The sequence below is a fragment of the Equus przewalskii genome, chromosome 13, assembly GCF_037783145.1.
Source record: "Equus przewalskii isolate Varuska chromosome 13, EquPr2, whole genome shotgun sequence".
In the NCBI taxonomy this organism is placed as follows: domain Eukaryota; kingdom Metazoa; phylum Chordata; class Mammalia; order Perissodactyla; family Equidae; genus Equus; species Equus przewalskii.
In genome coordinates, this window is record NC_091843.1 from 85,286,878 (window position 1) to 85,308,566 (window position 21,689).

Here is a 21,689-nt window from a genome sequence, read left to right on the forward strand (position 1 = left end):
GGTGTTCACCTGTGTTAGTGAAGATGGCTAACCCAATAAAGAGGTCATCCACTAAGCCCACTGCAAGCCAGCTGCACCGTGATTTTCACGAGGCTGAACTAGGTACTAGATTCTTCTGATGAACTATGATGTACTAAGCGGGGTAGAGATGCAAACTGGAGCCCTTACTCAGGACTGGGCAGCATCTGGGACGCAAGTCCCTTAGAGCACGCGTGTCTCTGTGTGCAGGGGTGGCATCGAGTCAGCATCAGGTGAGGGCATCTGCCGGGCTCTTGTTAAGCTAGTCCTGTGTTTTGGTGGAAAGCCAATCATCTCCCCCAATTCAGATGATCACAAACTGACTGCTAAATGACAGGCATTTAAAGACCTTCCAATTTTGGAGGTCATCATTTCCAAACTATGTGGGCAGTTACGCAGACACAAATAAGGCTGTTACTAGCACAAGTAAAGTTGCCATTAAAATGTCTCAGTACAAACAGTGGTCGGGAAGAGACAGAAGCAAAGGGGTGGATAGTTTCTGAATCCTGCTCAACATGTTATAACAAATGCACAACTTGCCATGCTCCTTCTGTCTGAAATGAAGTGACAGTATTACCACCAATGCTAGTGTAAACAAACGAAATTAAGTTAACTCAATAAATATCTTTTATTAAAGAAAAAAAGGAATATCGTTAAGCACCAAAACTGTATGTTGTTACATTGCATGTACAAGAAGAGAAAGGTGATTGCAACACTTGGTGAACAAGTACTTAACTCTGAAGTCATGAGTGTAAAACATGAAATACAAAGCAAGACAAATTACAATGCAGAAAAGTTGCACTAAAGGGCAAAAGGCAACCGTCAAAACAATTGGAGATTTCAGAGTATTGCTATAAATGCCTGCCTAGTTTTTTCTTTGCACTTTTAATACTTTAGAATGTTAACTGAGCATATTAAGTATTGTAAATTTGCAAGAGTTGGCATTTACAATACACTGTGCACACTGTCCAACTGACGTCTCGGTGGTAAAGCCATCCTCACCAGCCAAGCAGTGTGCCAGTTAGTGTCTGCTTCTACCATTATAACATTGCACAAAGCTGGTAAATGGTGAGTCAGTTTGCCATTAAAAGTTTCATTTAACCAGAAAGGCTAAAAAACATGTCAGTTTCATTAGCCCTAATGGGCTTTATTATTCATGCAAAATGATCTGTAGCCTTCGATTTTTCATAAAATATATATTACGGTCTCACACTTGGCAAGACATACAGTACAATGAGAAATTCAATGAGACAGTGGGGATTCTGTCCAAGTCGAAGAAGTCAGAAGCCACCTATGGGCTGTATTGTCTACCCCTCTTGGTTCACAAATGAAGGGAAAAAGCCATCTTGTGATTATGGAGACTTCTTAAAACCAACATAATTAGTACTTGGAAAAGCTAGAATAACTTGTTACACTCTTTGATAGTTAACCATAGAACATGCAAGTTAAAAAAAAAAACAAAAACCAAAACTTCCCTTGTTAAAATTGAACTCTAAACCAACACCCATACCTTTTGTATACACCTCAAGATCCCTTTCCAGGGTCTTTCCTTTCCGTCCTTAACTCCCCAAATTGCGCCACACTTAGTTATACCTGACTTGAAAAGAAACAAACTTCCCCCTAACCCTCAAAACAAATAGCTGCTTTGAGATTCAGTGTGAAATAACATTAATAAAATATTTAATATGTCAACCTCAGAGGTATTTTCTGTACATGCACCTTACAGCGGCATAATTAACATGTTTGCAGAAGGGGAGAAACATTTATAAATTTGGAATTCAATCAACTAAATTCCTCAAAATACCAAGCTGTACATTTACCATGGGCAGAACAGAAAATTTTAGAATGAACACGTCTTCGAAATAATGGGCAAACATTTCACACACACACACACACACACACACACACACACACACGCAATCCAGACTCCCTCTCACCTTTAAAAAACCTCTGTTTACATATATGATAGTTTAGGCAGCAATATAAACTCATTTTGTAGGAAAAACTTTTAAATTAGACTATATTTACAGGATAAAAAATACCATTGCTTCATTTTACAAAGCTTAACTGAGCAGAGGCTCTTCCTCATGTGCTTTAACTACAGAGCGCTCTGCGGGAGAGTTCAGGGATAGCTACTGAAGGCTCAGGAGCCGGAAGAAACGCAACGTGCTCCAAAAGTAAGGTGCTTCAACTGGCTTACCTCTCTGCCATCTGAGATAAATCTTGTCCGTCAATCCTCTAGCACTAAGCACAGCTCTTCCATGCTAAGCAATAAATGGGAATAAAGTCTGTTTAAAATGCACGTTTAACTTTATATTATCATTTAAATTCAGTGCAGGAATTAGATAAAACTTGTTAAGTTTTCTGCTTTCACTATCAAATGGCTGCATGTTAACAATGCATCTGCCATGGTTTTTAAATGTTTTACAGCTGTTCAAAAAGATTCTTTACAAATAACCCGGTAATATATATGAAATTTCAACTCCCTGATAAGGCCTTTAAGGACCCATTAGTACTTTACAGGTTGGTATCTGATGTTGAGTGCATAACAATTAAATTATAAGGCAAAAAAACCCCTTGTATTTAGTGAAAGAAAAAAACTGCACCTAGGCTAAAAGCAGTGACTTAAATTCATACACATACTCAATGAATGTAGTTAAAAACTGGAGTCTAAGGCAATGTATAAAATTAAATTTTATACTGGTCCCATTCCAAACAGAGAGGATGCTGCCCATTAATTTTTGCTCCACTGATATAGTAAGAGTTTTAATTCTTTAGTATCTGCTATGGCCAAAGTATGCTTTACAGGTGAACACATTTTATGACATCAAGTGGTCAGGCCATATGTTACCGTGTATTGCTACACCCTGCAGCTTTGTAGAAACAAGGATTTTCCCCTCATTATATAGAGTACATGACAGTGCTGAGAATTTTCTACGGTTTCATGTCATAAGAAAATCCCCACATTCCCACTGTGGAAATACTACAGCTGATCGACTGTTACAGCTGTGCCTTGGAGCCTGTTTAGAAATGCATTTTATAGAAATGTGCCAGTTCCACAATGAAGAATTAAGGAATGATTGTTTTTATGCTGCTCACGAACTCCATAAGCTGATAAAATATCCACCGAGTAAGCAAGGTGAGTGCTCATCTGTGGAAATCCTCGAGCCAGGCCTTTCCTCACTGCACCCTCCAGTGCCATGGGGAGTGTACGTCACTAACCACACCTTTTCTAAACAGGCCACACTGGTTATATATACATAACGTTGGTCGCATTAGTAGGGGAAATACTGAAAATTGACATTCAAGTGAGCAGTAACATTAACCTCAAAACATCCCCAAGTCATCATCTACTTGTTTCCCGATTTTCAATATATTGCTGTTGAGACTAGACTGGTCAATTCACCTCTGAATTGACTCAACATCAGCAAGCAGCTGTTTGTGGATCTTAACACAGAAATGATACAATAACAGAAATAGAACTGTCAAATATTTTAAACCATATAAATAGTACAGGCAAGACTGGAACTGGAAACATGATCATCTGGAAGTACCATGATAAGTAAATATATACAAATTTAATACTAAGGCCAAATACTAAGACCAAAGATGCTCATTTTCTTAGGGACAAGAAAAAAAAAATTTAGCCATGTTTACATATAATTTTTGGTTCTGAAACTGCTTTAAAATTAACAAGAGGATTCAATTGGTAATCTCATCTTGACGGACAAGTGGACCATAGTTATTTGAAATTTTAATATTATTTGTGAGAACTGCGCAGCTGATGACCTGCAGCTAAATAAAGTGTAATTTTGTGGAAGCAGGAACCTGAATCTTGAGGAAGAGAACGGGTGTGCTGGAGAATGTTATTTGCCAGAGAATGAGCACAGTGGCTGCCAACGAGGCTTTCCTTTCACCTACTCACTCTCAAGTGTGGGATAACCGCCACGGAGCGCTACAAAGGGACGTGCTGAGAGCCGTGAGTGCGCCCTACAAGGGTCTCTAGGGCTCTCAGGAAGACAGACCACAGGACCCTTGTATAAGTGAGCCTGTCTTTAACATGGAATCCCAGCTGTAAGATTAAATGGGTAATTCCCTCAACACAGGAAAGTCCCCATGCCTTTGTTGTTAATTTAACACTAGATCCTCCAGTATTTTTCTAAATGTCAGTAAGTGAAAACAAAAACCAAAAACAACTTATGTAATGAACAAGCATCCAAAGGCATAAAACTAATACATGATTTTTGCTAAAAAAACTTTTTTCAGACGTATTAACAATCAAACCAATCATTCTTTGGGTTAAAAGGCATACTTCAATGCTTTACTGAAGGTGTACAGGGAAAAAAAATCTACCCCCCCCACCCCCATCATGGGGTGAAGATTTCTAATCTTCCCAGACAAGATGTGGGAATAATGCTAGAATACAACCAAGGTATCGTGAAAATGGTGTGCAAAAGCTCCTAGTCTCATCTATAAACATATTACCAACATTTAAGCAGAAAGATTTTGTTTTATATAACCTATTGCCAAAAAACTTTCCCTATAATTATTTTAAAGGAAATAACATTTTAAAGTGATAAAGGTGCGACCATTTCTTTTTTTCTCCAGGAACACCGATTCATATACTTTGGAGGGCTTTTACTCTGGGACTGCTTCTGGGTCCAGGCCAGAGAACCGCCTCATAAGAAAGAAAGTTCTTTTTGGTGCTTCAGTCCTTAACTCCTTTCTCATAAAGGCCAACATCTGTCTCAAGCAGAATTACACTCGACAGCACACTGTAAACTGAGTTCCACATATCTACCTTCATTCAAGCCTACAACAGTCCTGCTGAGAATTCATCATGATGTCTCCATTCATATAAAGGCATCCTTCAGGACTCCATTACAGCAAAATCAGCACCTAGAGCTACACACACGTTGAAAAACTTAGTGACAATAACAAAGGCTCTCTCCCAAAATCCCACTCACAGCATGTGGAGATAGTGAAACGCCAGGCAAGCAGGCTTTTCTGCCTGTCTGCATTCTGCATGCAGCCGTGCGCCGCATAACAAGGCTTCGGTCGACGACAGGCCGCGCACAGGACAGTGGTCCCCTAAGTTTAGCGCCACACAGCCTAGGTGGGAGTAGGCTGCACACTCTATGATGTTCACACAATGAGGAAATTGCCTAATGACACATTTCTCAGAACGCATACCTGTCGTTAAGTGCCACACAACTGCACACGGCACACTTTTTTCACTGTGGAGCATAAAAATAAAACTTAAAATGGTGCATGTTAAAAAGACTTAAGATCTGCATCCCTATTACTGAATCCCGATTTTGATTCTCAATAGGAAAGTCATGTCAAGTTACAGTAATCAAGCAATAGTTCAAACAAAAAGACTAAAGATAATTTGAAATATTATCAAATTACAAAGTATTGCTTCTCATAAACAAAGCTGCACATAAAATTCAAACTATTATAAATTCACAATTATGAAGAGCTAAGCATGGAAATTTGTACTTCGAAACCTTACAAAGTGTTAAGAGTGTGTGGTCTTCTAAAAATACGCCATGTTAAATGTATTGTGTTGTGGTAAACACATTAATAGGTGTATCTCCATGGTTAGGTATCTTTTCAGATGTTGTCAAACATCTTTATGAAAATTCCTTTGGAGATGAGTAATGTGGAAATTTTCAGAGCCTTTCCATCTGATTTTCTTTCAATTCCTGTCCTATAGCTATCATGATAAACTTCTTTTTTGGAGTGTCGCACTACTTTATAGAAGCTGATATGGAAGCAGCTCTGTATTTAAGCAGATGACTTATTCAGTGCACTGAAAGATGGGTTTCAAAGCAGTCCCGATACAGCTCACAGTAGATCTGTCAACCCAGTGTTCTTCCAACTCACAGCAACCCCGAGCTCTACTGGCCACTACAAGGATGTAAATGCGTGGACAGGAGGGGAAGGTGCTTCAAAAGCCAGGAATCTCCGGAAGGCCTTTTCTTCACTGCTGTCAGGAACATTGCACATCTAAAACTCACGGTCTATTGGAATGACTGGAAAAGCGATCACTTGCCAATTGTGCTTCCTTTTTTCACACCACTGATCCCATACACTTGGGATCTAATGAAATCCAACTGAGGAACAAAGTGCTTAAAATTTTGTTTTCCGAAAGAATAAAAACCAATCTTCAACTGTAGGTATCTTTTTCTTTCTGTTGGGTCACCTGTTTACAAACAAAACAATACAGTGTATTAGAAAAAGGTGACCTATTAAAGATAGTGTGTAGGTATGCTTCCTCACCCCCTCTGCAAGATCCAGGTCAACACTGATGGTTTTTTTTCTTCTAAGTGGCCATTATACAGATGGTGTACAGCAGACATGTTTTTTAAAAAAGGATATGCTTCTACTCTTTTTTTTCTTTAAAGTTTTTTTTTTTTTAAAGATTTTATTTTTTCCCTTTTTCTCCCCAAAGCCCCCCGGTACATAGTTGTATATTCTTCGCTGTGGGTCCTTCTAGTTGTGGCATGTGGGACGCTGCCTCAGCGTGCTTTGATGAGTGGTGCCATGTCCGCACCCAGGATTCGAACCAACGAAACACTGGCCGCCTGCAGCAGAGGGCGCGAACTTAACCACTTGGCCACGGGGCCAGCCCCTGCTTCTACTCTTAAAGCAATAAAAATGAAAACAAAATAATCTGAATATGGATTTTGAACACTGTTTAAAAAGTTGTATATTAGATTCGCTTTGACTTTCATTCCTTTCTGCTCTAACATGTATGTCAAAACTATATACTAAAAAGGAAAATACAAACTAAAATATTTGCCTCATAAACTCCCAGTATGCTAAGTACTATTAAAGAGTATCTCTAAAATTCACTAGAGTCAGTGTTTGTTACAGTGACATTTAGAGGTCAGGATTAGTACTAGTCTTTAAATGAACACTTTACCAGGACTTTTTAAAATTGAAAATAGCTGTGTTTGAGATCTAAGAGCTTACTCAGGGCACAGGAGCATATATATAAAAACCAATCTGCCAGACAAAAGCTGACACACACATGAATAAAGTACCGACTTATTTCATTACAGTTCTGCATTACCTAATACATGTGGCTACTGAGCACTTGAAGCGTGGCTAGTGTGGCTGAGAAACTGAATTTTTCATTTGATTTAAATTAAATGAAGCAATATAAAAATCTGTCCATTAAATACAATTTTATTGTTTTAGTAGGACATTTCACTTTAACCACTGAATACTTAGCGTACAAATTGAGATGTGCTACTAGTAAGTGTAAAACACCCACTGGATTTTAAAGATTCAGTACCAAAAAAATACATAAACTACATTGTGAATTTTTTATACTGATATGTTGAAAGACTCTATTTTGGATATATCACGTAAAATAAAGTATTACTAAAATCAATTTCACCTGTTCCTTTTAACCGTTTTTAGTGTGACTTTTGGAACTTTTACAATTACACCTGTGACTCACAATGTATCTCTAGTGTATGGCGTCATTATAGTTACTTCCAAGTTTAAGAAGGACCCCAGAGGAAATAAATTAGAAACTCAAGAAAAAGATATATAATTACTTGTATTTCCTTATGTTTAGAAATCCCCTTCAAGGATATTATTACCTATGACTATCTCTGAGAAGAGTTTTTAGAGGAAGATTAGGCAGAACAAGAACCTTCACTTCTAATTTCATGACGTTTTGAGAAATTAGTTCTTCAAAAAACAAAAGTATGGGATTACATTAATGATTTAAAATCTCTAAGAAAGAAACCGATTAATAATAGGCAGTACAAATATAGCCTTTTCAGCCAATCATAGAGAAGTATCTAAAAGCTCAGGGCCTTTAAAAATGATTTCCCAAGACCACACATAAAGCAGCAACACACAGCTCCTTCTCACTGCCTGCTCAGTGGGTGGGGAACACAACTACAGCCGTGTGCTTCATAACGCCTTTTGGTCAACGACAGACCCCACATATGACAGTGGGTCCGTAAGACTAGTACCCTAGAGCCCAGGTGTGTAGTAGGCTGCAGCATCTAGGTTTGTGTAAGTGCACTCTATGATGTTCACACAACAACAAAATCCCCTAACAACACATTTCTCAGAGCGTAGCCCCGTCGTTAAGCGGCGTCTAAGTACAGTCTGTGGTCTGCTTCCGGTGTAGGGTACATTCAGTCTTTTAAAAGCGACTTTGCAACATTCCAAGCTCATAAATTTTCTGGGAGTATTTCACCATTTCTCTCCACATTATACTACATACACCAGCCATAAACGATCACCCCAAAAAAGAAAAGTTTTAGGCAATTTTCAAAGTGGTATTCATCATAGACCATATTCTTAACATCTGATAGATGGCTAAACGAGCGGCCAAAAGCTATAAATAACATCCAGCCACTTGAATATACAAAATGCTGTTGCAATATCATGTGTTGGGCAGGATCTGGTGGGATGGGAGAAGACAAGCAGGGATGGGTCATGTACCCTGGCTGGGCCATTGCAAGCAGGGATAACAAAAGGACTAAACACCCAATGAAGTGAAGGCCCAGCTGTGGGATTAACCAATCAGTACTAAGATGGTAGTTTTAGGCATAGGCTTAGCAGCTCAGCAGCTCACTGAGAAGCCACAAGCAAAAGGACACAAGAAAATAGGCAGCAAGCACTGTAAAGTGGGAGACGACTCAGTGTGGAAAAGATTCCCAATCAGACACACCTGAGTCTCTAGACGCATTCACACACTGAGTAGACATACTAATATCTTTACATTCCTCTACAAAGCATAGTGTACTATGTACAAGCACAAATGGTTTAAAATTATTTTAGAATCCAAAAACACTAGGTCATACAAAGTAACTGATAATTAGTGTCTCTCTAAGTAACAGGAAAAAAGGATAGCAAAAGCCCAAGACCCATGGCAGGACACTGGTGCTGTCGACTGTTGGCTGAAGCACATTAAAGGTAACACACAACCACGGATCAAGAGGAATGCGATTTTTCACTCTTTTTGTTAAGCCACTGACGGGTGCAGACACTGATGGCGGGGTGGGGTTGGGAGTGTAGTACAGGAACACTTTCCTGATGGACCAAGCCCAGAAGGAAAAGGTAAAACTGCTTTTAGAAATATTTTATTTGATATATCCAAAATAGCATCTTTCGACATATAATCAATATAAAAAATTAACGACGTAACTTGCATTTTTTTGTATTAAGTCTCCCAAATCCAGACGTGCGCCCGTGCATGCATCACGTCTATTCAGTCAGCTCCTCGGGAGCGACGGCCAGGAATCTTCATTTTTAATCAGCTCCCCCAGTAATTCTTACGATAGGCATGTTTAAGAATTACTGTGCTAGTGAATAAGTTTATTATGCCTTTACCTACTTCCTCCAGGACTAGAGTCTTCCCATTTTTGGTGAATGTTTGGAAGCCCCCAGAAACATATTCCATCAAAAAAACATAATAACTAATAGAATATATTTTGCACAAATTGTAACATTTCAGTTATGATCATTACCAATCCTGTATCCTATTTAATCTATAGAATGTGTTATCTTTACTGATTCTATATATTTAGCATAATTTGTGCCACATTACTCTACCATTAGCTTATTAAAATGTAGTGGAGTACAACTCTCTGTTACCTTAGGAAAATGCCAAATGTGTAACCAATAGCCACAGGGGTACTCAGTAAGATATGTACACAATTTTTATATATTTATTATGTCAGCTGCAATTTTATCTAGACCATGCAGTAACTATGATAAGCCTTAAAATGATAAACCTTAGTTTTAAAGGCTTAGAAAGCTAAATAATCAAACAATACAACAATTTTTTTAGACTGATCTTAAAAACTTCCTTTGCGGGCAGCTAATGAGACATCAAAATTCAATATGCATTTTAACAGTTTGTAACCAAAATAGAAAAAGCCTTTCCTTTTTTAAAAAGTAGAATAAGACCGTCCCTTTACTAAAGTAAGACTGTCCTCTGTACTTGGGATATAGTTGTACTGCAGAAATTTTTAATGAGCAGGATATAAAAAACACAGCATTTACATAGCAGTATCTTTGGAAAGTGCTTTTCTGTTAAGCTCCTTGAAACTACACAAGTAAAACCTGAAGTTTACAAATTTATGATCCATGCTATAACTGAGCTGTATAATAAATAATAAGCCTCAGACTCAAAATAGAACAGACTTCATCATCCACTATAAAACTGTATCGCTGAATGCTATCAAAAAAAGGAAGCCATACTTGTTAGTTTTCCCAGTCCGTGCAAGGCACAGCCTCCTCTTCATCCTCTGACTCAGGGGATGCTTCTTTGATTCTTCTGAGAGCTTCATGGATGCTCCGTGTTAGAGGGTCTGTGTCGGGCAGGAGCGTGAAGGATTCTCTTAAAACTTCCTTCTGTACCTTCTTCAATTTCACCCCTTTCCTTATTTGTGCCAAGATATTATTACTGTCATCTTCATCAGGAAAAGGAGGCAGAGTTCGCTGTTCAACCTTTTTCAGATGAAAACTACCACGCTTCAAGGAAGCTAGCACCTCATCCATGGGGGAGCTCACTTTAGAAAAACGAGAGAGAACAATTACAGTTAGGATGGCACTTCGAGTCAAAGTGTAGACCTGTAGACTTTAGGACAGTAATAGCCCAGGACACTGAAAACACCATCTACAAAATGGACCATGAAGTGTAAACAGAAGGTTGACAGAGGACAGGAGAGCTTCACTATGCTTGTTTAAAAAAAAAAAATCCCAAGACTCAAATTCCATGTCAGCTATTATTAGCATTTCTCTCATTTGCATGTGAGAGAGGTGAGCACTCGGCGGGCTAGGAGGGAGTCTTCAGTAAAACCATGCGTGAGACTCCCAGAGGATTCCCAAAACGCGCCAGCCAACCTAAATTCAGATAGACATTGGGTTACACTCTTAATTTTAAAAAGTTAGATTGTGGTTCATTGTAGTGATTGTGCCATATTTTTCATCTTCTTGTTTCACATATGAAACTCTACTCAGGTTATAGTAGGAAATACTTTACAGGATGGTGTCTTGGATTAAAAGGTAACATGCAAATTGTTTTACAGAATGTTTTCCCTATGGAAGCTAAAGTTCCTTAAGGGACAGGATTATTCTATCCTTTTCAAAAATAGCTGTATGAAGGCATATCTGACATTAATAAACTATACATATTACTCCTTCTTTTTTGCTTCTTTATACAAAGGGAATATCAAGGTCCTCGAAAATGTGACCAGATTTTCCACGGTCCTACTGATGTCATCCTAGTGTGACAGGCCTGACCAGATGGCTTACCTTTCTGATGTGAATACCTTTCTTGTATTTCCCAAGTTTAAAATCAGGTTTTCTTTCCATTACAAAAGGAGCCACCTACTATGTATTACCAAACAGATCCAGTATCACTTAAATGTTTTTAAAAACATGTCTAAGAGCTCAAGATGATACACATTTCTTGACGTGGGTTGGTAAGAATTCTGCCCCGCTGCAACCTTGAAAACATGTTTGCTATCATATAATGTCCAAAAATAAAATAATGTTTTAAGCTTTGTAAGGTCCTATGAAATAAAAAGTCCTCTGATTATGCCTCAGTTTATTCAACAGACGAACAGGAAAATATCTCTGTAACTTACCTCTCCTCCTCTGCAAACCTTCCGCAGTCTTTTTGAGCTTCTTCCTGGCACTGACCAGCTGGCTGCTGTCAAAGAGGTGTGCTGAGGGGGCACTTGCAGACTTCGGGATCCTCTTCTCATTTCCCTCCATTCTAGGCAGACCTTTCTCCAGTGTCTCTAGGGTGTTGTCCTTAGCAACTGGCAGAGGTGGTGGCGGTGGGGGAGGGGGAGGAGGTGGCGGTGGGGGAGGCGGTGTTGGAGGGAGAGGTGGTGGGAGTGGATCTACGGTAGCAGAACCTGGTTCAAGATCAATGTTATTCAAAAGTGGAAGAGATCCAGTAGGAGGCAGTTCAGAGGTAAGACCACTGAGAGGTAATGAAGTGGCTTCAAGTTGTGCTAACGAAGTATCTTCAAGCTGTGGGAGGCTTTGGGGCTCTGTTGTCTGCGATGGCCCAAGCTTGGCGCCTCGTTCCTCCGCCTCTTCCCTCTTCTCTTCTACCGGCAGCGCTCCTGGCAGAGAGTCGCACTGGTCCTCGCAGGGCCCAGGACTGGCTGTGCTGCTGCTTCTCGCATGAGCCAGGCGCAATCTGGTTGATTTAAGTATAACTTGGCCAGGGTACCTCTAAAAAATCAGAAGTTACTATAACTGGTTAAATTATATTAAAACAGCTTATGAACAAATGGTTATTTATTTTCTCCCTCAAATGCAAGATGTTGTTTTGGAGCTTTTGTGATTTTCAGGGAAAATTCTTTAATAAAGTTATAGAGAAAACCAGAATACCAAAGCATAATACCTTTCCAATTTATCACCAAACTCTATTATTTGCTTATAATTATACCCTGTATCCACTCTGTCCCCTCTTATCCACTTAAGAAATCACTGTTTAAAATTACATGATTTAAAAAAGATCTTTAATGAATAAAATTACTAATTTAGATGGGAAGATAATAATAGCAATGTAAAATACAAAAACTAAATGATGTCAAACAATGTTCTTTTTAAAAAGGCTGCTTGACATTTAAAAAAGTTCTGAAAACAATATATGCATTTTATGTTAGAAGAAAAGGGAATTCAACGTTCTGGAGTACTGATACACAGAACTCTTGTTCTGTATCTTTTACTACAGTAAAACCTAGCATCAACACGCTCAGTAGACAACATTTACTTGAGACAAGGCTGATCCTCGTGTTAAGGCCCCCCCCCCACTATAATACTAAGAGGACTTGATCAAAGGCTTCCTTCCTCTATTAGGTGACCGCTCAGCACAGACAGTGGAAGTAAGGCTCCTTGTGCAATTGAACAACTAGAACCATTCAACTTAAGCACAGACTCAAGGAAATGTTTAGCTGCTGTGTTATCAGTGTCCAGTGTCATGGGTTAGCCTGGCAAGAGGACAGCTGAAGCATTTCTCATGTACATTGATCCACCTTCTAATTTTGCCACTGGTCATCTCCCTAGATTATTACCATGCTGATGTATGTGGAATTAATAACAAGTTGATGCTTGAAAGGGATAGTCAGTTATGAACTAATTTTATAAAACTCAAGAGGAATCCAGGCTTCCCAGAGGCCCTGACCATTCCTCTTATACCACTGAAGTGGTAGGCCAAGGGTCACAAGAATATTAATTCTGGAAACAACCAGAGGAAAAGGAGCCATGCAATCAAAACATTAATAAAAAAATTTAAAAGGATTGCCATGATTATAATTATTTTCTAAATAACAAACGGAAAGGCAAGTTTTTCTCAAAGAAATCTTACAAGAGCAGTGTGGATGTAGCTCTGTTTAAAAAGCAGTGAAAATCAATAAATTGACCACACTTTTATTACCTGTTTGAAAGTTCGAAGTCTATCCAGTGTTCTCTGTCTTTCTTGGCTAACCCAGGCACTTTTTCTTTCTTCTTCATCATGTAATCTTTCTCTCTTCTGGTAAAAAAAATAGTAATTCCATTATGATGTGTCCCATTTATTTTTAACATTAATAGGAAAAATAAAACAAGAGTCCTTCCAATATGTAAACTGGATGACTCCGAAGAAGGATTGATGCATTAAATAAAATAGTTTACAGCACAAAATACTAGCAGTTTTTAAAAGAAATCATTTTAAAATTCACAATGATACGTGGACAAAAATAATGCTATTTCACTTTTCTTCATTTACTTCCAATTAAAGATGCTTATAAAGTAAAATAAAATCTCCCCTGAACTAAAAAAATGTTTCATTTTTGGGGTTCTGGCTTAAACAATTTTAGTAGGAAATACCTGTAGGTGCTGTATTCTGCTAACTCAAATAGTTGACCTTAAAAATAAAATCAGCAACCGCTTGGTCAGTAATTTAGATATTATACATTATTTCAACCAATATAACCAGGAATTCAAGAAAAAGAAAGTACTTCCAGCATTATACATGAAATCATTTGGTTTAACATCACACCTTATAGTTGGCAGTTATCTGCACAGAAATTTAAAATTTTTCCCGGGGCCGGCCTCGTGGCTGTGTGGTTAAGTTTGCGTGCTCCGCTTCAGCGGCCCAGGGTTTCGCTGGTTCAGATTCTGGGCACAGACATGGCACCACTCATCAAGCCACGCTGAGGCGGCGTCCCACATAGCACAACCAGAGGCACTCACAACTAGAATATACAACTATGTACTGGGGAGCTTTGGGAAGAAGAAAAAGAAAAAAAAAAAAAGATTGGCAACAGTTGGTAGCTCAGGTGCCAATCTTTAAAAATAAAAAAAAAAAATTCCCATGTTGTTGAATCATCTAAAAGCTGTCTAATTAAACCTCATTTGGCAGAACAAACAATAAATAAATGAAAAGACTTGCTAAATAGGTAATTGGGGTATGGCTTCATTTTCCTGCTTTGTTTTAAAAAACTGGAGATACCTCCCACAAGACCAGATAATTTCACATGGAGATGACAGGTCTCCAGTGTGTTATTAACCTGCTCTCTTCTATTGTCTGCTGTCCTTTTCAAATTCAATGCTCCACTGTTCTCTTAGATTCTATTACCTCTCTCTGTCACCAGCTGTTCCCTGGGCAACATAATTTCCAATGTGAGTTACTGCTATATTTGCCTTGGATGATTACATCAAAATCTAAAGGACAACCTGGATCCTCAGACTGCAAGTGCACATCAAGTTTCAGGAAACCCTGATGCACAATGATCAGCTGGTAAAGTTACTAGACTTTACAATAAAGAAAGACTCTTTATGGGTATTCAGACAGAAACATCAAGTCTCCCAGGGAGGCGAGAGGAGGCAGGGGTGACTCCAAGCCTCTCCACTGCAACATCAAATGCTACACGACATTGCAGCAATGTCTCCAGAATTCTGATGGAGAGGAAATATGACAACATGACCCAGCCAACTATCCTTTACAAATAAAGGAAACAGACAAGCATTCCCAAAACATGTCAGAACTCAGAAAATATGGCAACCATGAAACTTTCCTGAAATAGTACCTTAATGAAATCTAATAACTCCAAGATGAATCAAAATAAACTCAGGAACAGACAAGTTGTGATAAGAGGACTGGCACTAAACAATGAATCCACTTTAATATACAACTAAACTTAACTCTAGGAATTAGGACCATATGAAATAACTGAATTCTGACTATGTGAAATAAAGAATATGAAACTTATATAATTATTTTGACATTGTGAAGGTTCATAACATTGGGAGTTGGAGGGAAATGGAGTTGGGAGAAAGCATAAGGGCAATAATTTCTTCATTTTCATAGCACGAGTCTAAAGTTGAAATAATTTTTAAAACTATGATCACAACACTCAATGTTTTTCTGAATCTTGTTGTGCTCAAGAAATTTATCTAAATTTCAGTAGTTCTTTCAAATTCACTCAAGTTATCCTGTTAAAAGTAAAATTTATTTTGGCATTGATTTTTTCTTTGTAACTTTTTCCTGTGTTGTTTTAATCTTTTATAATCATCATGTCTGTCTTTTTGTAAACACAATAAGGGCAGTAAGGGTTTCTTTTTAATGTCTAAGAATGGTTGAGAAACATTTTTGTAAGACACTAACTAAAACTGCTCACAATAGAAGGATTTTTAAAGTAGCAATGAAGAAAAGTGTTTAGGATTTTTTTAAAATCTGGTAAGTCATCAAAATTTATACACAGACATCAAGATACTCAATTATTCAGGAAAGAATCACCTTGCTTAGATAACAGGACAAAATTAGAAAGTACTATGTAAAAAGCAAGAAAACTTTTTAAGATCACAGAGTAAAAAAAGTCATATAACATGTTAAGATACCATCTAAGACACTGACATGGCAGGAAAAAGGCTGCTTAAAAAATTCCATTCTTTCAACACACATTTATTAAATATGTGCAAACCAGGCACCACATTGAGCCCTAGGAAAAGGCAGGGATGCAGTCGAAGTGGCGGTGAGGAGGAGCAGGCCTGGTAGACAGACATGAGGCGTGGTGCTGGCAAGCACCAAGGAAGAAACGGACCCTGGTGGAGGTGGTAAGAATGAGAATTCACGTTCTCTAACATAGCCAACCCTGGGTGGATGGTGGAACTGTTAATCCAGATTAGGAATACAAAACGAAAGAGGTCTGGGGTTGGGGAATGGGGAGGAAAAACAATCTAAAGTAGTAAGGCACATCTTAACTTAGATTTGCAGCAAGAAGGAAGTTTCATTAACAGCAGACACTATCTGCTGAACATCAAGCTTAACCCATATGTAATAGGTTTCTTGAGAAATTATGCAACCAGACCCTACAGGAAATTATGCTGAGAAGAGTGTGGAGGACTAACGTGGAATTCTTGTCAGGAGGACAAAGAGTAGAAGTAGTGGTTTTGATAACCGCACTGTTGGAGGACCGCACGGATCTGCAGCTACTGATTAGGGAATGCACTGAAGAGGGCCTCACATCCAACCTGCTGACCACCACACACAACAGAGATCAGTTACACTTCTTCTCTCTTCGTGAGGGGGGCTGGATCCTTTGCATGGAAATTAGCCCCTTAGATTTATGGGAGGCAGGGAGGTAAGGAGTTACTGGCGAAGTTAAGATGAACATTCTTCCATCTCTTCCTCCTGCAGAAGGTCAGAAAGACCTTTTGCCTGTGCCTAGAGAGCTCTCACTGGGAAAGTCTTAAGAGTTCTCAAAGACCATTTATTAGTAGACTCAAAGTCAGGCATCTCTCAGCAATAGTGCCAGATGCCAGAAGACTTGCTATATATTCCTACAGGTTTCCAGATGGGAAAATAAAGAGAAGATATGACCGGAGCTCTATAGTAAAAGTAGGCAGAAAGATCCCACGTGGACTCTCTCCTTTAGAAAGGAAAGCCCAGAACAGCTCAAGGACACAGTGAGGCAAGAACTTACCCCACCTCCTCGCCCCTACTCCGTGCGTACTTCTATTTCATATAGCTAGAATGTGCAACTCTTCCAGCTGAGTCAGCAAAAGGAAGAAACAGAAAAAGATCTCATGTACATCTGGTGGCCACTTGGAATTGGGAGTGAGCTTGCACCTTCTCACGCCCAGATACATGCCACAGCCACCTGCAGACAGAGTCTTTCTAAGGCCTGTAGAGGAGCACTGACTCCAGAGGTGAAGACACTTTTCTATACTTAGAGAAAGTACACTATCCAACAGATACAGTTCCTAGTACTTGGGGGAGAAACATTAGTTATCTAAGAGGTACTTAGTTTGAGTTTTCAAACTGTGAATGTGCATCTCTAAACATAATCTATAAATAGTCAGATATGGACTTCAGAGATAAATTAACTGATTAATCATCTTGCTGGGCTGTTGGCTGGTATATACAAAGTCAAATCTTACTATAATTTAAAAGATCCTAGAGGAAGAGAGAAGGAGAAAGGTTCAGATTCCTGAGGCATGAACTGATGAGCTATATGGGGAAATAAAGCCCTTCTAGAGCATAGCATCAGAGTTATGTTTAAAAGCATAGCAAGTAACAGATAGGCCTGGGCTGAATACAAGGTGCCCCTTTACTAACTGGATGACTTTGGGAAAGTTATTTAATGAGTCTGTAAAATGAACACAATTTACCTTTTATTTTGGCCGGAGGAGTACTTATTAGATGGTAACAGAAGGGACTTTGGGTTTCTGTTAACATTCTACTTATCAATCTGGGTGCTGGTACATAGGTACGTTCAACTTGTGAAAATTCTTCAAGTTATACACTTGCGAGCTGGACACTTTTCTATATGTATATTATGCTTCAATAAAAGCGATAAAAGGTTTTCATAACAAAGTATTGTTTTAAGAAAATGAGACTAGACAATGATTTGGCAGGGCACATATTAGAGCATGGAGGAAGTAGGCAGAATTAAAAGGAGCCACTGTGAACAAAATAATCTAAAAAGCTCGGACGAGTTTCCATAAACTACAGTTTAAAAGTATTCCATGTGTTCTTTCCTGAAGTGAAATCCATAAGTTATGAATGTGGTTACATAAAACAAGAATGTATGTTTTAATGGGGAAAACTGACTTGTTTCCTGACCGCTATTTCCTTCTCTTACCTAATTTGTCTCTGAGCCAACAAAAAAAAAGAATAAGTAATTTTCATTTCATTAACTATTCTGTTTTAGAGAGTTTACTAGCAAATATTAAAATTAATTCCTCTTATTTACATATTTAATTTGCAAGGATTTCCAGAAGAATTTTTCAAACAATAAGGTTAAAATCTAGGGATCAACATTTTAAATAATCCACCACCCAAGATTTTGATAAAGGTGGTTTAAAACTGGTTTTGAAAAACAATGATTTCTTTTGATGTAAGCCAACTTTCACGTTCTTCTAGCTATGCATGTTAAAGATGACTAGATGGTTAAGAGATTCATTCTCCTACAATGAGGTATTTCACCCAAAGCTGGCATTGGGCAAAATTGTAAGGTAGATGATATTTATCTTTGAGATTCCCTCTATTTCATTTTCAATTTCCTCATTTTTACTACTCTTTGTCCTGTAAAGTTCATTGAGAAAGGACTTGATAATCATTCTAAAAGTTAATTAGTTACTCCATCCACCAAAGTACTGGGTTTCATGAAGCTCAAATCTTCATGTAATAAGGAACAAATTCCAAGTGTAGAATCTCAGTAACAAGCTGACAGCACAGGTGCTGATGGTGACGGTAGAGGGCATTCTGACTCACCTAACCATTACGCTGGTCCATTGCTGAACCTTCCTTACAAAGCAGTTTCTGACCCATGAAAATAGGAATGAAAAATAAAACTGTGATAATTAATTTTGCTATTTCTAGCTTCTGGACAAAGAAAGATGAATCTTAGAGTTTATGGGTAGTTTGGCTACTTTTCTGTGTTTAAAATCAAGAGTAAGAGGCAGCTTTAGCTAACACGCCAAAATGAGCTTAAGGGATAAGAGAGACAAATTTAAGCCCTTTGGCCTTTAGTGTGACACTAAAGAAAGAAAAATTTTAAATAAGCATAGTGTTATGGTCACGCCAGCATTTCTCCTATTTAATGAAATATAAATTATTGATGTTGACTAATCTAAGACATATGTGCCTGAAAAGACTACTGTCAGGATAATATACTGCAGGAACGATGGGGTGCAGCAATACCAGGAGTGGAAGGTTTGTAATGTGATTTTTAAAAAAGTGAACTAATGATCTCAGCAAACTATAAATAGAGGGGTACTTCCTCAACTTGATAAAGAACATCTACAAAAAACCCTATAGCTAACATCATACTTACACAGTGAGAAACTGGAAGCTTTCCTGTTAAGATCAGGAAAAGACAAAGATGTCCCCTCTCACCACTCCTTTTAAACATCCTACTGGAAGTCCTATCTAATGCAGCAAGAAAAGCAAATAAAAGATATACAGATTGGGACAGAAGAAATAAAATTGTCTTTATTTACAGATGACATGATTGTCTATGGAGAAAATCTGACCAAAGAAGTAGATAAAAGAACCGACAAAAAAACCCTCCTGGAACTGATAAGTGATTAGAGAAAGGCTGCACGATACAAGGTTGACGTGTAAGTCAAGTGCTTTCTAACAGGCTAGCAATGAACAACTGGAGTTTGAAATGAAAAACTATTTACATTACCACCAAAAAGAAAAGAAAAAAGACAGACAGATTTAGGTATAAATCTAATAAAATATGTACAAGATCTATATAAGGCAAACTACAAAACTTATGAAAGAAAATCAAAGAAGAACTAAACAAACGGAGAGAGATTCCTTGTTCACGGATAGGCAGCCTCAATATTGTTAAGGTGTCAATTATTCCCAAGCTGATCTCTAGATTCAACGCAATCTAAATCAAAATCCCAGCCTCTTATTTTGCGGTTCTCATCAGGCTGATTCTAAAGTTTCTTTGGAGAGGCAAAAGACCTAGATCCATGGAACAGAACAGAGAGCCCCAAAACAGACCCACACAAATACAATCAACTGGTCTTTAACAATGGAGCAAAGGTAATTCAATGGAGAAAGGATAGTGCTGGAACAATGAGACATCCACATGCAGGAAAAAAAAGGGAAGAAGTTTAGCCACAGACTTTACACCCTTCACAAATACTAACTTAAAATGGACCATAGGCTTAAACGTAAAATGCAAAACTATAAAGCGCCTAGAATATAACATAGGAGAAAATCCAGATGACTCCAGGCTTGGTGATAACGTTTTAGATACAATACCAAGGTATAACCTATGAAAGAAAGAACTGATAAGGTGGACTTCATTAAAATTAAAAACTTCTGCTCTGTGAGAGAGACTGTCAAGAGAATGAAAAGACAAGCCACAGACGAGGAGGAAATATTTGCTGCAGACACAGTATCTGATAGAGGAGTGTTATCCAGAATAAAAGAATTCGTCAAACTCCACAGTAAGAAAACAAACAACTCAATTAAAAAATGAGCAAAAGATCTGAATAGACACCTCACTAAACAAGATATACAGATGGAAAATAAGCATTATGAAAAGATGCTCAACATCATATGCCATTAGGGAAGTGCTAACTAAAACAACCATGAGATACCAAAACACACCTATCAGAATCACCAAAACCCAAAATACTGACAACACCAAATGCTGGTGAGGATGTGGAGCAACAGGAAAGGTCATCATTGCTGGTGGGAATGCAAAAATGGTACAGCCGTTTGGCAGTTTCTTACAAAACTAAACATACTCTTTCCATACGATCAATTGCACTCCCTGGTATTTAACCAAAGGAGTTGAAAACTTATGTCCACAAAAAAACTTGCACAGATGTTTATAGCAGCTTTATTCATAATTGCCAAAACTTGGAAGGAAGTAATCAAGATATCCTTCAGTGAGTGAATGGGTAAATAAACTGTGCTACATCCAGACAATGGAGTATTATTCAGCACCAAAAAGAAATGAGCTATCAAGCCCTGAAAAGACATGGAGGAACCTTAAATGCATATTACTAAGTTAAATAAGCCAATCTGAAAAGGCTACATACTGTATAGTTCCAATTAAATATTGTGGAAAAGGCAAAACTGGAGACAGTAAAAAGATCAGTGGTTACCAGGAGTTTGGGGAGAGAGAAGGATGAAGAGGTGGAGCACAGGGGACTGTTAGGGCAGCGAAAATAATCTGTATGGTCCTATAACGGTGGATTCATGTCATAACACATTTGTCAAAACCAACAGACCATACAGTACCAAGAACGAACTCTCATGTAAACTATGGACCTTGGACGATGATGTGTCACCGTTGGTTCGCTGATTGTAACAAATGTTCCACTCTTACGTGGGATTTGGTTGGTAGGGGAAGCTGTGCATGCGTGGAGGTATATGGGAACTGTGTCTATTTTCAACTTAATTTTGCCCAAAACAGCTCTAAATAATAAAGTATATATAGTGAACCAAGGCTAACATTAGTTATAACACTTTTGTATTCTCTGTAGTTCTCATTCACTTTGAGACACGTAAAAACTGAAGTTTTGTTCTAATTCTCCGAGAGTCCAAACTTACTAGTTGTATTGTGTGATGGCTTCTATATTCATCTTCACTCCGAAGACGCTGTTGGAATTTTTCATTGTGTTTTGCAATACAAATTTCCTATAAATAC

At 38.2% G+C, this 21,689-nt stretch overlaps 1 protein-coding gene across 2 annotated transcripts in view; it reads right to left on the bottom strand.

Moving 5' to 3' along the window:
* Positions 1 to 627: 627 nt before the first annotated feature.
* JMY (junction mediating and regulatory protein, p53 cofactor) overlaps positions 628 to 21,689 on the bottom strand; it is a 104,281-nt gene continuing 83,219 nt past the window's right edge. For both annotated transcript variants that reach the window (XM_070571544.1, XM_070571545.1), the window contains 5 exons: positions 21,593 to 21,679; positions 13,460 to 13,555; positions 11,652 to 12,252; positions 10,261 to 10,571; positions 628 to 6,226 (listed from right to left, as the gene is read on the bottom strand). In XM_070571544.1, the coding sequence (XP_070427645.1) occupies positions 10,264 to 10,571; positions 11,652 to 12,252; positions 13,460 to 13,555; positions 21,593 to 21,679 (1,092 nt within the window). In that variant the 3' untranslated portion in view covers positions 628 to 6,226; positions 10,261 to 10,263. The remainder of the gene's footprint in view (positions 6,227 to 10,260; positions 10,572 to 11,651; positions 12,253 to 13,459; positions 13,556 to 21,592; positions 21,680 to 21,689) is intronic.